Source organism: Rattus norvegicus, chromosome 1 (assembly GCF_021556685.1).
Source record: "Rattus norvegicus strain SHRSP/BbbUtx chromosome 1, alternate assembly SHRSP_T2T, whole genome shotgun sequence".
NCBI classification, from domain to species: domain Eukaryota; kingdom Metazoa; phylum Chordata; class Mammalia; order Rodentia; family Muridae; genus Rattus; species Rattus norvegicus.
This window is the reverse complement of record NC_141534.1, coordinates 16,612,762-16,632,500: the sequence shown is the minus strand read 5'-3', so window position 1 is coordinate 16,632,500 and position 19,739 is coordinate 16,612,762. Positions and strand designations below refer to the sequence as shown.

The window sequence follows — 19,739 nt, the reverse complement described above, 5'->3', positions numbered from 1 at the left end:
CTTTGATTTTACTCATCTGGGATGGAGAAATTTAGTTGATAGAGTCTTAGGACTACGTTTTTAAATTATAAGAGCTGGTCAGATCAAAAATGGCTTCCCAAGATCGTTGAAAGTGTTCCTTTGTGTTACAGATATAGGATTTCTGAAAGCTAACCATCCCCGCAGTGGATGCCCGAACTCCTTTTCCTTACTAACTTGGGTTATTTTTCTCGAATTTAGAATTATTCTTTTAAAGAGAATTAGCTGTGTGTTCGTGTAAGAGCTTACTTCTAAGCATCCTCGTTTACTCACTGTATGGTCGACTCACTTTGCTTGCGAGGCTTGCGAGCCAAGTCTACAAAAGGAAGCAAACGAAGGCTTCCAATGGAGTGCTCAGCCCTGAACAGGACACCTGTATCATACTCCCCGCCCAAGGCTTGGGATCACTGCAGAAGGCGGGGCAGAAAGACTGAGAAGCAGGGGTAGTGGATGGCTGCAGGTAAACATTCTTTTCGGGACACAGCAAGGCAATTACACACGTGAACTCATTGTTGCAGTTATGACTATGGTGTAAGACCCAGGCGAGATCAAGCCAGACAAAATCCTAGTGGTTAGGGGAAGGGGTCATCAAATCCCACCCCTAGATAAGAAGCTATCAGCAACTGATGACTCCTAGGAGAGGGAGAGTCTGTTTCCCTCAGGGATGTAGCTTCTGAGAAGCTACCTGTGGCTCCAGTAGATGACCCTACATTGTACCAGCATATACAGGCATTGCAAAGTAAGCTTAGTGGGTTTGGGGGAGTAGAGAAGATAAATGGGGAGGATGGGAAGGGGAAAGCAATGGAGGCCTGTAGGGGAAGTATTGCGGGGGGAGGTAACAGGGATGGAACTGATCAAAACACATTCTACTAGATGTCTGGGAATGTAATTCAGGGCTAGAGTATTTGCCTACTATGCGTAAGACCCTGGGATCAAGCTACAAATTCCAAAAGGAGGGGCAATGTTGCTTTAAAAAAATTCTAGAATAAATTGAAGGGCCATGTAGAATGAAATGTCTACTTCTGTTGCAGAGCCAAGTTTCTGGGATGGGACCAGCTTGAGGATCCATTCTGTGCACTACTAGTCTATGCTGATCATAAAATCAGTGTGTGAAAACCAGACACTTTAGAACCTCAAGAAGTTAAGGAAGAACTACCCAAGTCTCTCATCCTGACAGGGAAGAGGTGGAGTCTCACAAAGGCTAAGGAGTTTTTCCAAGGTCAGAACTGAATCAAGACCCAGCCCAGGTTACACCTCTTTTAGTACACAGTGCCCCCTCACCAGGCTTTCTTTAAGTGACAGCAGAGAACACCAACAGTAGCATCTCCCAAAGTGTCTCCCAGTTGTTTGAAGTCTGAGTCCTTATCATCTCCTCTCTTGAAGTGGGAGCATCCATTTTAACAAACACACTGGACAACTTTTATGTGCATCAGAGTTAGATATTCAATGTGCTTTACATCACACTTTATAAAATTATTTACTTTGCGAGATTATAATTAAATTGCTTCCCTCTTTCTTCCCTCTAAACCCTCCTATATACCCATTCTTGTTTTCTTTCTAATTCATTGCTTCTTTTTCATGAATTGTTATTACGTGTTTATACATATATAAATATAAATATTACATAGAATCCTATATGAATAAATATAACCTAATCCATCTGGATTACCATTTAATATTGGATCGTAAGCACTCTCAGCACTCCTCAGTTGCCTGTAGTTCTTTGTGTAGAGTTGAGGCCTTTGGGCTTGCCCCTGTCCACTTTAGAGCATGCATTGGTGGTGTTCTTGTTCAGTTTTTGTTTAAGGCAGCTCTTTTGGTGAGACTGTCAGAGTATAGCTTCTGACAGGATTAGGAAACAGACTCCCTGATCCTCTGACTCTTATGTTCTTTCTGCCAAGTCATCCCTGGCGTTTCTTGAGCATTAGGTGCATGATTCATTTTAAGGAAAATTTAGATGATCCCTTATATGAGAGCTGTGGCTCTATCACCCCTTAGGTGTGATATGTTGCACTACAACCCTTTATACATGAGATGTTGCTCTGTCCCAATAATACTTTGTGGTGCAAATCAGGAATAGTAGGTGTGCCTACTACTATATCTACCTGATATAGATCTTGGTTTGAAGTTCTCCTTTCCAGCAATACAAAAGCTAATACAAAGCGAGTATCAATAATACGTGCTGTTTTGCATCTAGATTTTCTCCTGTTGTGGATACTCAACACTATTTCTAATTACCCTTCCATCACTAAGGGTATATTGTGGGTATCACATCTTCCCATCTGTTTCCTCCCTTCATCCATCCAACCAATGCTTGCTGAGTCTGACATATTTGTAAGACAACAGGAAGATAATTGACAGTAAATTAGAATCTTCCCCCACCTTCATAAAATCAAGGCCTCTATATCTACTGTTGCATAGCCAACTGCAGAAGATAGTTCTTTAAAAAAAAAGTTATACCTTCATTGAACACATACCGAGTTTTGCATTACCACTATTTCCATAGTGATAGTATTATATGTAATCTAGAGACTCTGTAAAGTATACAGGAGGTTGTATGTGAATCTATGTACAAATGTTTAAGAAAAATGACTTAAATATCTTTGGGTCTAGAACCCACAAGGGTTCAAGAACAAATGTAAGCAGATTATGATATGACTTTATTAGAAAATTGTACAGGTGTTATTGATACTGTGGTCAGCTGCTACCTAAAGTACTATGAGATTCTCAAATGAGGCTCTGAACAGAGCGTTGCAGCTCAAGAGAGCCTCTAGGAGGACCAGCTACCATGGTAGCCAGAAGAATGGATGAGGAAGAGCTGCTCAGAAGGTATGTGGGAGGTCAGATGTGAAATGGAAGAAAGAACTTCAGAGAGCAGCTCAATAAACCCAAGGTAGCATGTGATTGAAAAGCAAGAGTCAACACCATTAGACACTGTGTGCCTAGCCAAGAATCTCCGTTATTCCAAGGGTGAAACGTAGACACTAAAGGCTTTTGAGCAGGGAAACAAACAACTGAGAGAGTAGCAGACCACTCTGGTTACTTGTGTGGCAATCAGAACAGAATGGGGCAATACTAACATCTTAGAAACCTAAGCATACAATGGGGGTACTGTAAGGACTGAGGAGTTGGCAGAAGTGTGAAGAAAGCTGGGTGGGTTCGATAAACAGGTCTTACACATGTATTAAATTATTCTGATGTGGGAAAAAAGACAGTGGGTATTTAAAAAGGTGGGGTAGTGGTAGAATCAAATGAGTCACCTTAGGTTCAGATTGATACAACTGAGGTAGGGTCAAACAGGCAAGTACCAGGGATGTGGTTCTGTTAGTAGAATGCTTGCCTAGTGTTCACAAGGTCCTGGGCTCAGTCCTGACCCCTGCATGAATGGGGTGTAGTAATTACAGTAATTACAGCACTGGTGAGGTGGAGACAGAAGGACTAGCAGTTCAAGTTCACCCTTGTGTATGTATTGAGACATTCTGGGGATACATGAGACAGCCAAACCTAAATGTGTCATAGTATTTATTGTCAGAATATTCAGATTCAGAGGATATCTTAGGGAACCATACATCACAAAGACTACAAGATACATTATTCATTATCCACTTACCACAGTAAAATTTCTGAGGTTATTGGCATTGGGTGTGTAATTGAGAGCATGCCATATTTCGCTTCTCAAGGGCACCCTTATTGGAGCCCTTTCACAATGACTCTAGGGAGTCAACAGTTTCCTTGTGAGAAAGTTTTATTACCAGCTCAACTAACCACATGTTTGAAACTCCCAGAGCAAATCAAGCTGACAAATTATGATCATTAGAATTCCTAAATTCTTCCACCAAGTTCATTGATACTTTCCAAGGCACCGTTACTACTGTGTTTGACTGTTTTACTCCTTTCCTTAAAGAGCCCTCTCTTCAGATCCTATAACATTCTGACCCCCATGGACTAAATTTACCCATGGCCAAGTTTTAACAGTTGACAGGTAAATCAATGACAGAATTATCTTGCTCATCTCTGCTGAGGTTCCACCTCTTTGGGTGTTTGCATTCTCATTACTAAGTTCTCCCATGAGACCATGAATGCTAGTAAAAATTCACATTAGAATCAATAGTCACCTCTGTTTATAAAGATAGGGTGCAAAGCATCTTGAAGCAGAAAAATGACAGAAAACTCATAACAAAACAGGACCTACAAGCCAGCCCCAAGAGGCCTTATACAACCTACTACTCAAATGCTTGAATTATCTGAGGGGTTAAGGAGATGCTACACTACTTTCCTGGTATGAATCTTGACCGTTAAAACAAATTTTGTTCCTTTGTTTCACTTTTGTATTATTTGCCACTTAAAAAAATTGCTATGAGATTTAGAAACCTGTATCAGGGTGCTAAAATAATGCACATTAATCACACTTTATTAATTCATTAGTCTTCAGATTGCAAGGCTAGGCTATATAAATATGGGACCTGAGCTGCAGCATTGAACAGTAGAATCTGAAAATATTTGGCATGCAGTAGGTACCTACCTCATAGGTGTTCTTCAGTGAGTGGCTGAAGTCACTCTATATATAGTCTGCAGGGACCTGGGATTAAAGAAAGACACACACAGCATTTGCTAGTTTTCCAGAGAGAATTATATTTCAAAAACTGTAATACTTTGAGAAATCTTTGCCTTCAAGTGTAACTCCACCTAATGGCACTCACAGTAAATTCCATGCACAGCAACCTCTTAGAAGAATAATGGCCTCAAACTGATGACTTGAATTTATTTTAAAGTATAACTCTGCTATGAGTTCAGATATTGCCTGGTTCAGTCTTCAGCATACACACACACACACACACACACACACACTCACATGCACACACATGCACATGCAGGTGCACACACATATTCACACATGCACGCAGGCATGCATGGGCATGCACATACACATACATGCACACATGCACACACACATGCACACACATGAACACACACACAATCATGTATTTATTTTAAGAGTCCCAGCATCTTGCTGCTTTTAACTTGGCCACCGTGTAGAAATGAACGTGTCCAAGGACTTTTATGACAGCTTACTCCTTCAGTCTGTTGAGCAACATTCGTTGAGAATTTAAGATATGATAGAATTTGATCTAGGTGTTGGAGAATAGCAGGGAATTAGGGGGAAATTCCTATCTTAGTGACGAGAGGGAGAGTCAAGATGAGATGTCTTTCAAATGTTGCTTTGTCAAGGAATGTGGTGGGGTTAAATATGAAATGTCAAAGTAGAATAAAACCATCTGCAAAATACCCAGTGTTTCATGTTCACCTGAAGCTCGTTAAATCAGTCAGTCATTCCTCTGAGATGCAAGTAGAATTTATAGACTGCTTAAAACCAGATCTGTGTCTCAGAGGCATCCTTATAGAAATGGCCAGTATGAGTTGACCAGGAATCCTTTTTTGATTGTCCTGGAGAATACTGAGTCTTTGGCCTCATGTACTTAGTTATACAACGAGCCCTTTTCCTCATGGAAGAGTGTGTGTTCCTTCGTGGCTCAGAGGTTCTGTGTTCACATGTTGGGCTTCATGTTCTGGAAGTCATTTTCTCTAGTGCTGGCTTCTTTAGTTCCAAGAACTGGTTTGAATTTCTTTTAAAACTGTAAGTATATAGGATTACATTTAATTGTTGGTTTATGTACAGAAACCTTGTGGCACTGGGCTGCAAGGAGCCCGTTATAACTACTCCTTTGTCCTGAGTAAATAACCCTTCAGTTGCAGTCTGGATGGGGTACCACGAGTCTCTGGATCATGGTGACGCCTCTGCAAAGATTTGGGGGTATTGCTGATATTATCTATTAAGCTTCTGCCATCTGCAAAGCCTCATAAAGTAGCTTGAAAATTGCAGGGTAAATAAAGAAAGGCAAGGTTTAAGGCACAGACGCTCTGGCCAGATGGCTGGAGCATAGCAGTTATGAGGGCGTATTTGTCATGTAGCAACTGTCAGTGCTTACCTGTTGGCAATGTGGGGAAGACAGAAAGACAGGTACTCTGAGTGCTCACCATGCTGGGGTTTCAGGGACGGCAGTGAAGCATGTGCTGAAGACTTGCTACATGTTCTGCTGGCAATGGAGGAAACACGTGGAATCCCATTCTGCTTCAGATCTTCCTCTTCTTCTTCTTCTTCTTCTTCTTCTTCTTCTTCTTCTTCTTCTTCTTCTTCTTCTTCTTCTTCTTCTTCTTCTTCTTCTTCTTCTTCTCCTCCTCCTTCTCCTTCTCCTTCTCCTTCTCCTTCTCTTCTTCTCCTTCTCCTTCTCTTCTTCTCCTTCTCCTTCTCTTCTTCTCCTTCTCCTTCTCTTCTTCTCCTTCTTCTTCTCTCCTTCTCTCCTTCTCCTTCCTTCTCCTTCTCCTTCTCCTTCTCCTTCTCCTTCTCCTTCTCCTTCTCCTTCTCCTTCTCCTTCTCCTTCTCCTTCTCCTTCTCCTTCTCCTTCTCCTTCTCCTTCTCCTTCTCCTTCTCCTTCTTCTTCTTCTTCTTCTTCTTCTTCTTCTTCTTCTTCTTCTTCTTCTTCTTCTTCTTCTTCCCCCCCTCTCTCTGATGGTAATAGATGAGTAAAGGAATGGTTTTCCTGAAATATAGCATGCTTTTCCACAGGATCCTGAGGAAGAAATGCCTAAGGAGTAGGGAAGCACTTCTGGGCCCAGGCCATAGCTGTCCTGACTTCTGGGATCCACATTTTGACTTTGATCCCTCTTTTCAGTACATACTCAACCCCAGTCATGTGTTTCCCCCATCACCAACAGAACAAGTAGCAAAGCCCCATTACCCTATGCATGATTTTGAGGGCCATGGTTTCATAATACATTCATGATAGATTTGAAACTCTTAAGTCAGAAGAGGTAAGCAGTGGGCTGTTCTGGAGGGACTCCCAAGCTTCCCTGAGTATTAAAGTCGTAGAGATGACATCATGAAATTCAATAATAAGATGGTGCCACACTTAATAGGGTATATTCCAACCCAAAAGCATAGTAATAATATGACAACAGCTTTCCCAGCATGCACTGCTGTTGAACTGTACTCCCACTATATGACCATAAGAAGCACTACTGGGAGCACTCTACTGTCTGGAGCAACCTTCTCCAGTATTCGTGTTTCTCAGATCCAGGATCCTTATGATGAGCTCGTTCCCATACTTTTGTATCCATTCTTGACTGCCTTCATTTCCTTAATCATCTTTAGATTTTCCCATCTATAATTATGTCACCTAGAATAAATACCTTCCCAGTTTCTCTTGGGCTTCAATCTCAACTGAAAGGTAACATAGTATTGTTTCTTCTTTCCTTTCTCCTTGCACAATCTTCCTGAAGCTTTTCTGTGCCCACTGGGGTGCGGCCAACTTGGTCCCCTGTGAAGACACCCTTCCCTAAACTCGCTCATGTCCTTCACCCTTCCTCAGTGGCTAAGGAGAGGGAGACACGAGGAAGCTGAACATCTCCGTCCGTTCCCCACCCACCTCTGCTCTCTAGACCTTTAACTTTGTAGGTTTCTCTCCTTCAGATTAGCGATCTCTATTGCAGGAAGAACAAAATATATCTCCTCACCAGGTCCTATGACCGATGCAGGAACTGTGCTCTGCAACACACACACAGCAGCACCGAATGGGTATGCACTACACCTCCTTGTCTTCTTCTACAAAACCACCTTCATAAAGGCCATGTGATGGGCTCTAGAGGATGTAAGGTGTTTATGCACCAACTTACTTTTCTATTGCTGTGACAAAATGCCATAAATTATAAAAGAAAGCATTAAATATGTGGCAACTCATGGTTCCAGAGAGTTAGAGTACACAACCACCATGGCAGTGAACATGGAAGTCAGCAGGAGTGACACTGAGAGCTTACAGCTGATCCACAAGCACAAGACAGAGAAAGACATAAAAAGAGAGTCAGGGGGTTGGGGATTTAGCTCAGTGGTAGAGCGCTTGCCTAGGAAGCGCAAGGCCCTGGGTTCGGTCCCCAGCTCCGAAAAAAAGAACCAAAAAAGAGAGAGAGAGAGAGAGAGAGAGAGAGAGAGAGAGAGAGAGAGAGAGAGAGAGTCAGAGGCACACACACAGAGAGAGAGAGAGACAGACAGACAGAGAGACAGAGAGACAGAGAGACAGAGACAGAGAAACAGAAAGAAAGGGAGACAGATAGACATACAGACACACACAGAAAGAATGATAGAGAGGGAGAGAGAGAAAGAGAGAGAATGAATTAGAAAAAAGATAGAGGCTTTTCAAACCTCAAAGCCCACCCCAGAGACACACCTCTTCCAATAAGGCCACACCTCTCATTCCCTACCAGTTTCATCATCTGGAGGCCAAGGATTCCAATCCATGAGATTATGGGACCATTTCAACATAATCGCTATACACATATATCACATATATATTATGATCATTATCATAAACATTATTCCTCCCTCACCCCCACAATGAGAGTCAAAAATAAAGCCAAAAGGGCCACAGATCACACAACTAATAAGGTCTAGGTTTGGGATTTGAACCTCAACTGCTAAGTGGTTTTCATTATGTTTAGTTACCTGTTCTCTTAGACCTCTTCCTGTTTCTTCCACCGTTTCTCCACTTCACCTTTAATAACTCACGATGTATACATTAAACATTTATGACAGTGGCTGGTAATCAACCCTCGAGACTCTGAGGTGATAAATAAAAGATTAGACTGCATTGCAAAAATTCCCACTCAAGTTTTCCGCTGTTCAGATTTGGAGTTTATGCATCTGAATCTGATGTACAGTGTTCTTCCCAAAATACTTGGACCCAGTTGCAATAGCTCGATGCACTTGAGAGAGAGTTCCCACCTATGCCTCAGGATATCAATCCTCAGGTGCAGTTTTGCTAGAAGTATGCTTGCCTGGAGGCTAGAGTCATGCTACTGACACGGTGAGAATAGCAGTTTTCACTGTGCATTTCAATGCAGGCTAGCTTCCCACCCTGTGTGCCATCTGACCCCAGCAGCTCTCCAAAGGAGGTCGACCAGAAGGACACAGCCATTCTACTGTCTGCTACTGCCTGGGGTCAGAATGACAAAATAGTTCATTCTGGACATTTGCTTAGTAATTTAATATATTCTCTCTCTCTCTCTCTCTCTCTCTCTCTCTCTCTCTCTCTCTCTCTCTCTCTCTCTCTCTGGCTGAGACCAGGTTTTCCAAGTTTTGGTTCATAATAAGTAGTTTTTAAACATTTAAAAATAGGGGTCTGTAATAAAATGCTGAGCGGCTCTCTGGAGACTGCTGCTGCTGGCCGTTCTCTAATAGAAAGCATACGCCATTGAACTAACATTTTGTTCTTTGACTGAAGGAAAAAAACAAAGCTGTTAAAAGCAGGTAGGCTTATTTCCCAATAGCAATGGCATTAATATCGTTCAAGCCACTCCTGACCATAGCTAATTAGAGCTTTTGGAGAGATGGCCCTTCCTGAGGGTCACACCAGGTTAGTCAGACCACAGAGTTGCTGTTGGCAAATGACAACAATGGATTTGTTAAGAATTTCTGCTTGGCTTGAGGTGATTATCTGATTTTTTTCTCCCCTCTCTTTTGCTGTTGTGTCTCTTATTTTGACTGGCTGGGGTTGGGTTGGACCACAAGGCCAGGATCCAAAGGCAATGCCAGTTTGTTGCTGGAGATCTGCACTGACAGATTGTTGAAAACTTATTAGTCTGACGTTTTAACAGCCTGCAATAGGATGGAAATCTGCTCCTTCACTGGAAAAGCTTAGGAAGAAAAACATGAGCCTGGGCTAAAATCTGCCCTGGTTCCAAATCTGTTGGCCTCTGGTCCCAAAGTGCTAAGGGCTGCCACAGTGCTCAGAGACGAAAGCCTAACTGTGCCACCCACGCAGTAGGCAGGATTGACAAAACACTGTGGACTACAGCCACTGTAAAGAAGGAGACCCTGAAAACAAATCCTCCCAGAGCAGGGAAACTGCCATGCCTTCACACAAGGTGCTAATGGCTTCCACAGTAGCAGCAGTCGGCCTTGCATGAGCTTTGCACTGACTGGGAGGCGGGAGAACCCTTTGGGGTTCTATGAAATAATTCAAGAAAACAGAACAAAGGGACACCTTAGACTCCAGTACCTTCTAAAACAAGCAAAAAGAACGCAGGCACTACCTTTGGTAAGGGATATCTGATGTTAAATTATAATTGTTACAAAACCAAAAGAATTCATTAAATTCCTCCCGGCTGGCTCAGAACAACTTTCAATTTACTACAGGGCCCTACTTTCCTCCAGTCTCGCTCACGGCTATTAATTTCACTAAGCTCTCTGCTGGGACCCACCACAGCTTTGGCCCAGTCTTTGGAGACAATGTATCTGACCCTACAAGCTTTGCTCTGGCATCTTCCGCTGTGATGGGGGTGGGGTATCTCTTGATAGGTAAGGTTTTATTACCTTCCAGGCCCAGCCACGGGTTCACCTCCTTTTCTGTGACAGGCCATCAGGGCTGAGTGCCATAACTGAAGGAACCCTTTAGTTTGTATACTTCATACTGTCCTCTAAAAGGACAGGACATTCACAGCATCGCACATGTACCAAGTTGGCACTCCACCAATGTCTTGAGTATTCATTTATTCAGTCAGTTACTTGTCTGCTCTGGGAAGCTTGCAGATGGGCAACTGCAGTCGAGAAACGTCTAGGGTTTGTTATTTGTTTGTTTTTACATTGTTTGTGTGGTGCTGAGAACTGAACACAGAGCCTTATGCTGTTAGGTAAGGGGAGCTACGTCATCACCGGGGCTTTGAGATCGGGTCTTACCATTATTGTTACAACTGACTTTGAATAGTCTATGTAGTCCTCAGTGTTCTATGTGGTCCAGGTTGATCTCTAGACTGTGGTTCTCCTGCCTCTCGAATGTTGGGATCACAGGGATATACTGCCACCATCAGTTAGAAAACCAATTTTAAAATATTTCCTCAGGTCAGGTTTGAGTCCTTATCACCCCACTGCAGTGGGTCTCTGTATACAACGCCACTTACCAACTCATAAGCATAAATGGCCAGACGGTATATCCCCTCTCAGGCTAACTCAGATAGTGCCATTATATACCCCTAAGCCACATTAACGAATGTGTTGCCCACTCATTACGTGAACATTGTGAGCACACATTGTGTGTTAGTCACCATCCTAGACATCTGGGGACCTGGGAATGAGCTAATGAAACAGATGTGAGTCCAAATATCCATGTGGGCATTTGTCCCGTTCTACACGGCAGACTTACGGGACGGATGGAGGAAGGCTCCAGCCAGTGATGGAGCTTAAGCCCCTGCAGATTGCCTTGGTTGCTCCTTCAGGACAGACAGACAAGACATATTTCTCCTCCCACCAAAGTCCAGCAACTTCTAAGCAGTCTGACCATGGCTAGTGTTTTAACTCTGAGAACTCAGCTTTGATGTTTGTTTCTTGTTTGTTTGTTTGTTTGTTTGTTAGCTTTTCCAAAGTGAGCCTGATCTATGTAGAGGGTTTGTTTTGTTTTTGCTTGTGAGTGTTTTAAACACAGAGTGATGCTGGGTTTTCTACAGTAACATTCAATATTCAGTCACTGGCTTTATGGATTTCAAGAGGCCATTGTGCCAAAAGTTCTGTGATCCCTGGATTGCTTCCACATGCTGTGTTCTTAACGTCAACAATTCGCTGGTGCCTGCCCATTCTCCGCTCTTCCAATTGTGGTCCACCAGCCCACTGAGCTCATGGCCCGCTGAGTCTGTTGGCAGTCGTTTGTGGGGGCCCAGATACGCATGATCCTCTAGTGATTTTACAAACACCCAGTTCCCTTAATTAAATCATTCTATAAAAACAAGAAAATGTAAATGTGGCAAACAAAAATCAGAGGATCGCCACTTTTATTCTCTGCTAGAATTTAACATCATGCACTTGCAATAAACTGTTCTTGCCTCTGCTAACACAGAGAGAAGCCTCACAACACTGAGGGTCTCCATCTTAAGTTGTGAGTGGCTGTCCCTCTCTTCTCAGGTCGGAAGATACTTTTTCTAGACAGATTAGTTACTGGAGGCTAAGAGGTTTCTACATACCAGTGATAGCAAGTTCCAGAAAAGAAAAAGAAAAAGGTGAGTTAAAACTTACTTGTGACAACAGCAAAGAAAGTTATCGGTTTCCTTAAGAAAGTGGCAGGTTAAACACCACACTCAGAGCCTGTTGCTGGCATTACAATTCCTAGTGAGCATAGTACTAGTGATTTGAATAGTATCACATCGGATACAATTTTTAAGAAAAGTAAACTTGTTCAAAATTGAAATGTCTCCTAAAGTTATTGCTAATGTCAAGGTTCATATCTATAAGAAATATAATGAAAACCAATTTATTTAAGAGAAATACTTTTTATTGTATACTTTACCAGAATATACAGTTTTAGTTAGTAGACATTAAAAGTTTTAACTTTAAATTGATGCCAGCTTTAAATTTAAGATTTTTTATTATTATGTTTTAGTTGTGAAAATAACATTATACCTACTAAATGAAGCTAATTAGCAGATACATTATATTGCATACCATTTTTTGTGTGAACACAATTTTCTTGGCAATTATCAAGGGTACAATGTATTGGTATTGCAAAATTGGTATACTCAGGTCCCTGCCTGGGTGAAACCTTGTAGCCATTGAAGGCTTCCGTCCCATCAGTAGCCACTACCTTGCTCTCTGCTCCTATAAATTCAACTTTTTCAGATTGCACACAGAGGTGAGGATCATATGATATTTATGCTCTGCCCCCACCTTATTTCACTTAGCACAGCACCCTCTTATTCATCTACATCATAGCAAGTGATAAAAGTACCTTCCTCAGTCCTCTGGCTAAAGAATACTTTGTGAAATGCTTCGCTGTCTTCAAGCATTGGACCACTGATGTCCGTGCCATATTGTGGCTATTGGGAATAACTTCACTGAGCAAGTCAAACACCCAACAATACACAAAACTCTTAACTAACACTAACTGAATTAGTGTTAGTCAATATACAAAATATTGATTTAAAATACCAAGTATTTCTTCTGGTTTAAGTCTGAAAAACACTACAGGGATTAACACAGGGTGTTAATGAATGAGTTTAATGTTTACCCTTAAATTTATACTTCAGTCCCTATAGTGTTTTAATATAGTTCATCCTTGCTTACAGTGAATTAAAACTAAGATTGAAATGATTCTGTGATATAGGTAACATCACCCTATTTTACAGTTAGGAGAGCAGGTTTGACCCCAGATGACAGAGTCTAGGTAGCCTGTGCTACAAGGAACAACAAAGTAGCCAGTATCTGGAAATCCAGAAATCTTGGTTATGCAACAACAGATTCCCACTCACTGGAGAAAGAGTGAGTGTTCCTGTCTCTCCTCAGTTTTCTATTGTTACAGGACTATAATGAGAATATGAAATGGTAGCCAGACAGCACTTAGAACAGTTTTTAGCCCTCAAACTCAATAAATGTTAGCAAAGTCATAAATACTTAGTTAACTTCTAAGAGTTTCGGGGATCTGGCAGATCAAAACACCAAGGCTACAATGAGACATGTTAGGGATACTAACGATGAAGTTGGTTGATTCTTTATGGCTTGTGCAGAGAGTGGACTGGAATGCATACAATCTCATGTGCCTCAAGAAGAGTGTATGCCAGGAGGATCTCTTCATTGCTAGCATGGCTCCAACATCTTAGATTGGCACTTCGATGGCCACGCCTTGGTATTTATGATATGTTTTCACTGGAATCGTCGGGCAGAAACAGGATGATCTGGCTATTTCAGACTTTCATGGAAAGTGACACAAAGATGGACTATCTAAGAAGTAGACTTCTGATGACCAAAACTAGGAGTCATTCAGAATCAAGTTACCCAAATGGAGCATCCCAACAAACATGACCAGATCATCGGAGGAAGGGGGTTGCAGACCTCACAACCCAGCAGCAGCATAGGGTCTTTGACTGTGTTGGAGTCTGTATAGAGTAGGGACACTGTAGCTTAACCTAATTAATCTTCTAAACTAGGTCGTCGCCCTGAGCTGCACAGTGAGCGGAGGCCTGGCAGAGAAGGCCTGGTAAACACTAATGTGCATTAATGAGAAAAGGCACCAGAGAGAATGTGGTTTGAGGCATGCCCTGCGAATGATCCCATTTCCTCCCTTCTGGGTCCTGTTGGTATCATTAGGTAACTTTGAGAAAACCTTGGAGCTAGTTAAAGATTCCTCAGCCAGCAACCAGATTGTCATAGAAATAAAGACAAGGAAGCAGAAGGTCTCATCATCATAAAAAGAAACACAACACCTCCCTTTGCTACTTGGTAACGAGCTTGTTGGTCAGTGAACCCACGCAGGTCATGACTGTTAGGGAGTGTTTCAGACACCCCTCCCAGCTTGATCCTGACAGTCCAAACACACATGCCTGTTGAGAGACACATCTCAAGCTTCCCTTAACACGCCAGAGCCATGGAAAGTCGTGCAACTTCTACCCACAATGCATGGGAAGCCCCTGCATTGAAAAAAGAGCACCTATCCGATGGCAGTGGATATATGGGCTTTATCATTAACCCAGAGAAGACACCAATGGAGAGTTATTCTGCTAAGAAGCTGAAAACATTTTAGGAATCTCTGACCTTTCATCTAGAAATAATGATTAACTCGTTGGGGTTGTAAACATACCTCTTTTAAAAGCAGGTGATGCAGAAAATAGAACCTGGCTATTTTAAAGGGCTTGACCCCTGTCAAAATACAAACAAAACAGGAGCAACCAGCTTGATCAGACTGCATGGGTCATTAATCCCCACATTTGCTCCCTGGCCTACCTTGGTGGTGTATATCAACATCCCCATTATACATCCAAGGAGATGAAGCAAGGCAAGATTAAGTGGCATGATACACAGCACACTGGGTCAGCAGACGCTCGTGACCTCAACTCTCCATCTAGAATTCAGCGTCCTCTCACCTTCACAACCCAAAGCCCTCTTACAGACTTCCAGGGCCCCCAGCCTCCCTCTCCTACAGTTCTACCTCCTGATTCCCATCATAACTTGCTTTCTTCCCAATCCCCAGACCCACTGTCCATCTCCTACACGGTATAGGTCAACCTAGAAACTGATGCTCAGGTGGGAGAATTCTCCCACGGAGAATTTCACAGTTAGCTGTGAGGAATGTTGATTTCTTTTCCCTTCAGGGAATGTAGTTAACCAAGCTGTGAACTTTGAAAGAGAAAATAGGATTACACGATTAGACTGCCAGTCTTCGTCAGAGCAAGGGAAGTAGCTAGACATGGTGGCTCATCCTCTAACCTCAGAACCCAGGAGGTAGAGGCAAGTGGATCTCTGTAAGTTGGGGGCCAGGTCTACACAGTCAGTTCCAGACTAGGCCTGACACAGAGCTAAATAATGAAGTTTATCTAAAAAATAAATGAAGCCCATATAGAAGGGGAGGGGGAGGGGATAGGGGGATGTTGGCCCGGAAATCGAAATGTAAATAAGAAATACTCAAGTTAATAAAGAAAAAAAAATAAATGAAAAGATAATAATTTAGTGATATGAACAAGTTATCAACTAATTGCCCTCCATGAACCCAAGGACACACTGATACAGACCTACATTGGACAGAGGGCCACTTTGATATTCAAAGCATTGGATATCGCCGATTCATTCCTGATATGTCTCATATAGTGAGTTTAGAGAATAATCTAAGGCACGAACAATACTTATAGAACAAGTCGGTGACCTTATATGCCCTCCTGCATACTGTCTCTGCAGTCTCTTCTCCATACCCTACTTTGGATGCCTCATTGGTTATTCGGTTGATGTTTTTCGTTTTTAGTAAATTAATGTATTCATAAGAAATGTATGCTGTTTTGGATATTTTCATCTTTGTAAGATATGGGGCTCTTTTTAGCAAGATAGTATACTTTACCGTGTGTGTGTGTGTGTGTGTGTGTGTGTGTGTGTGTGTGTGTGTGTGTGTGCTGGCCCTAGCTTTCCACCACATTTTGAGACAGGGTCTAGCCGTGGTTCCCTACCACGCATGCCTGGCTACCTGGCCCCCTGGCCCACAGCCTTCAGTATCCCTCTGTCTTTGTTTCCCACCCCATAGTGAAAGTGCTAAGATTATAGACATTTTCTACTGTGCCTGCCTTCACATGGAGTCTAGAGATTCAAGCTTATGTATTCATTTCTATAACAACTGTCCCCCGCTGAACTACCTCCACAACGCGAATGTGACATTTTCATGGCTTAAGTATGTGTTTTGTATAATTTGAAAATTATGTGTGTTTGGCATTCCGTAATATGGATATTATGTATTTTATGTAAGTCCTTTGTATGTTATATATGCTTTAGAGTTTATAGAGTCCTAATTTATTTTTAATTATAGAATTCAACTCATGGATATTTCACCAAAGTTGTATGTGAAAATAATTCTAGTTAAAATTCTACAAAATTATTCTGTCACAATGTCTGACTTTTCAACTTTACTGGGTTTTACTAACATTTACCAAATCTGCAGTGACTATTATACCCTAGCCCCAAAAGCATGAAAGAAAAGCTTCACATTTCTCTATGTTTTTAAAAATATTTAATGTTTCCAGACATACAATTTTTGTCAAATCTGTGAGTTTTCAAAAGCCTTGTATCTCAGTACAATTAATTCACAATTATTGGAGTGGTTCATTTTATCTTAGTGTAATTTATTTATTCCCAATTAGTATATTTTCTGGGCTTATCGATCATTCATATCTCCCCTTTGTGAATTACTTGCTGTGTATTTTATCCATTTTCTATCAGATTATTATGTTCATATTGGTTTTGGCAGTTCATGTATAAACACAAATACTAATCCTGTTGGCCAGTCATACTCACTATACAACAGTGGCCTGTTGTTAAATCAAACATTGGATTGCTAAGTTTTGCCTGGCATGAATGTTTTTGAAATTCAAATTAAAATTAAACCATAGACAAGAAAGTTGGTACTCCCCAAGTCCGTGAGCTCAGAAAAGCTCTGCGCTGTTTTACGTTTTCTTACTTGTCCCTTCCCTGTTCTGAGAAAGTTCTGGCTGGCCACTCGGCTTTGATAATATCTATATCTGCGTGTAGAGTGAGTCACTCAGAATAACAGCAATGCTAAATGCGGCCCAGCTCTGAGAGTGATCGGCCTCGGGTTATTCGGCCTGCTAGGATGTTTCACTGAGAGGGAAACTGTCATTAATGAGGTTCAACAGAAGCCATGGCTTCTCATCGGTGCACAGAGCCAGCTGTTGGCAAGGATGTGAAGCATGCTGGAGCAGCCGATCCTAGACTGACCGCTCAAAGTCCTGTCTCTCGGAAAATCTTTATGACAGAAGAAGTTGAGGAGTACCAACTTTCTTGTCCACAGTTTAATTATAATTTTAATTTCGAAACATCTGTGCAAGGCAAAACCTAGCAATCCAATGTTTGATTTAACAACAGGCCACTGTTGTATAGTGAGCATAGTAAGTAGGCCCAGGTAACTAAAGAAAACGAGGATAGAACAATAGCATGGTGATGTCAGCTGCATGGATATATTGGCTTGAGAATTCTCATCTGAAATCTTGAAGTAACTAAAGCTGTCTTTCTGTTACAGAGGTGTGGCGAAGTCTTGTTTGAGAATCCTGAGCAGAATGTCAAATGTGTTTGCATGCTAGGTAAGAAGGCTTCTTGTTTCAAATGTATTATGAATGTTGATGTCCTGTGGAGTTGCTGTTGTCTTGGTGTCTTACTGACTGCCTCTTGTTCTGTTATAAAGAGGCTTGTCAGTATGCTTGTGAGTTTATAAACAGCTATAATATTTTTGTGACGCACTCTATGATAAAAATGATTCTATTTTAGTAATTCTCTATAAGTCTGGGCCAATTCTTTTAAATCTCAGTGATTGTTGGGTCATCAGGATAGAATGCAATTGAGCGCTTTGTAGAAAAAAAAAATCCGTGATCTAAATGCAAGAAGAATCTTATTGTCCTCTCTAAGCCTGAGATTATAAGATAAATAATAAAACTATTAGGTATTACAATAGCATAAAAACCACAAAACACCCTCATTTACAAGGACTGGGAGAAGTATTTGAACTAATCTGAAGTCAACACAATTACCCACAATGCATCCTTAATATTATAGTCAATAATCATTTTATCTTGTGAGAGAACATAGCATGGATGTCTTTTGTAGACTCGATAATATACACTATCCTGCTAAGAAATTCAGTCAGGGGCTGGAGAGATGGCTCAGCCGTTAAAGGCTAGGCTTACAACCAAAAATATAAGAAGTTCAGTCCGTAGTGTTTCACTCACTATAGATTAGGAATGAATACAGTGAGTATGAGTGGCACACTTAACCACTAAGTCAGGAATGGTCCAAACTACTACAATACGGAGGTTGAAGTAGTAATACAGTAAGTTCTAAACTATAGACTCTTTAGTAAGTCAACTGTAAGCCACTTAGGTATGCCCATGAGTTTTACATTAATTGTAATGTAAAATTTACAGCAGCAAGGGTTGACTATGTAATCCTGGCCAATTTTATTTGCATAACAGTCACACTTGTCCATTCTGACCTTAAGCGAGTTGTGTCAGCACTGTTCATTCCCTCTTACTAACAGCCTAGACTGCTTTTAAGATGAGCTCAAAACAGACCCAGCAAGGTAAACAGACACATTCGAATAGCTCAGCCAGTCATAATTCATGATAATAACCAAACAAATAACCAAAGGCTACTCATGATTCAAAAAGCAAACATGACACAGATAGCCTTCTAATCTTCCTTATTTTCTGTGCTGTTATTCATAGAGGATGTCTATATTGTTCTCATATGTTTTGAATTAAGATAGAAGCTTATAAGTCTACTGGAAATAGGACATTTTACTAGAAGCATATGAGCTATGATTAGAGCATACCTCTGCAGAATAATTTCAGCTATCCAATATTGGTTTTTAAACTTTGTAATTGCTTCAAAAACATTAATATCTCAAGATAATAGTTATGAATTATAGATAAAAAAGAGATGATATATGGATGGGTAGAGATAAATAGATAATAGATGATAGATTGATAGATAGATGATAGTAGGTAGATGATATGCAAGCAAAAATAATGTTTCTCCAGCTATGTGTCGTCCCAACATTGGGTTTGAGAAGGTGTCTAATGACCACACTTTACCTGTTCATCCTTTAGTTCATTCAATTTCCACACAAACAAAATTACAGCTGAACTATTGTTACAGCCCTCTCACAAATAAGGAAACAGAAGCCAAGGCCTCAATCCTACAGACATCAATTAAAGGCCATGGAAATTTACATTGCTTATTTCCATCTGATCCAGAAACTTGTGTAAGTGTTTAACTCATGATGCTTTCAAAGACATGGGCATCTTCAATTTTGAATGAATTCTCCTGTGTTCTGCTTCTCTTGTAAATGGTTAACTAATTACAAGCCAAGAGAAAGATAATGAAGGACTGTCTAGTACTGCTCATGTGTGGGACCTCACTTAAGGGAAGTTTAATTACTTTTCCCATCTTCTGGTTCTATAGTGTGTTATATGTGACTGCCATAGGCATTTGTGACAATCAACATATCCCTGTTGATGTAGAATATATTAATATAAATCACTTGTGTTTTTCTAGCTACTTTCATAACTATTGCAGTTAATTGAGCACCTGAGATAAAAATAAAATCTATCCTGAGCATCTTGCATAGGTCATGTATTGTAAGTCA

At 41.1% G+C, this 19,739-nt stretch overlaps 1 protein-coding gene across 2 annotated transcripts in view; it reads left to right on the top strand.

The window, feature by feature from the left end:
• Positions 1-19,739, top strand: part of Pde7b (phosphodiesterase 7B) — a gene marked incomplete at its 5' end in the record, with an annotated part of 314,454 nt that overhangs the window by 78,690 nt on the left and 216,025 nt on the right. For both annotated transcript variants that reach the window (NM_080894.3, NM_001444232.1), the window contains 1 exon segment: positions 17,619-17,679. In NM_080894.3, the coding sequence (NP_543170.1) occupies positions 17,619-17,679 (61 nt within the window).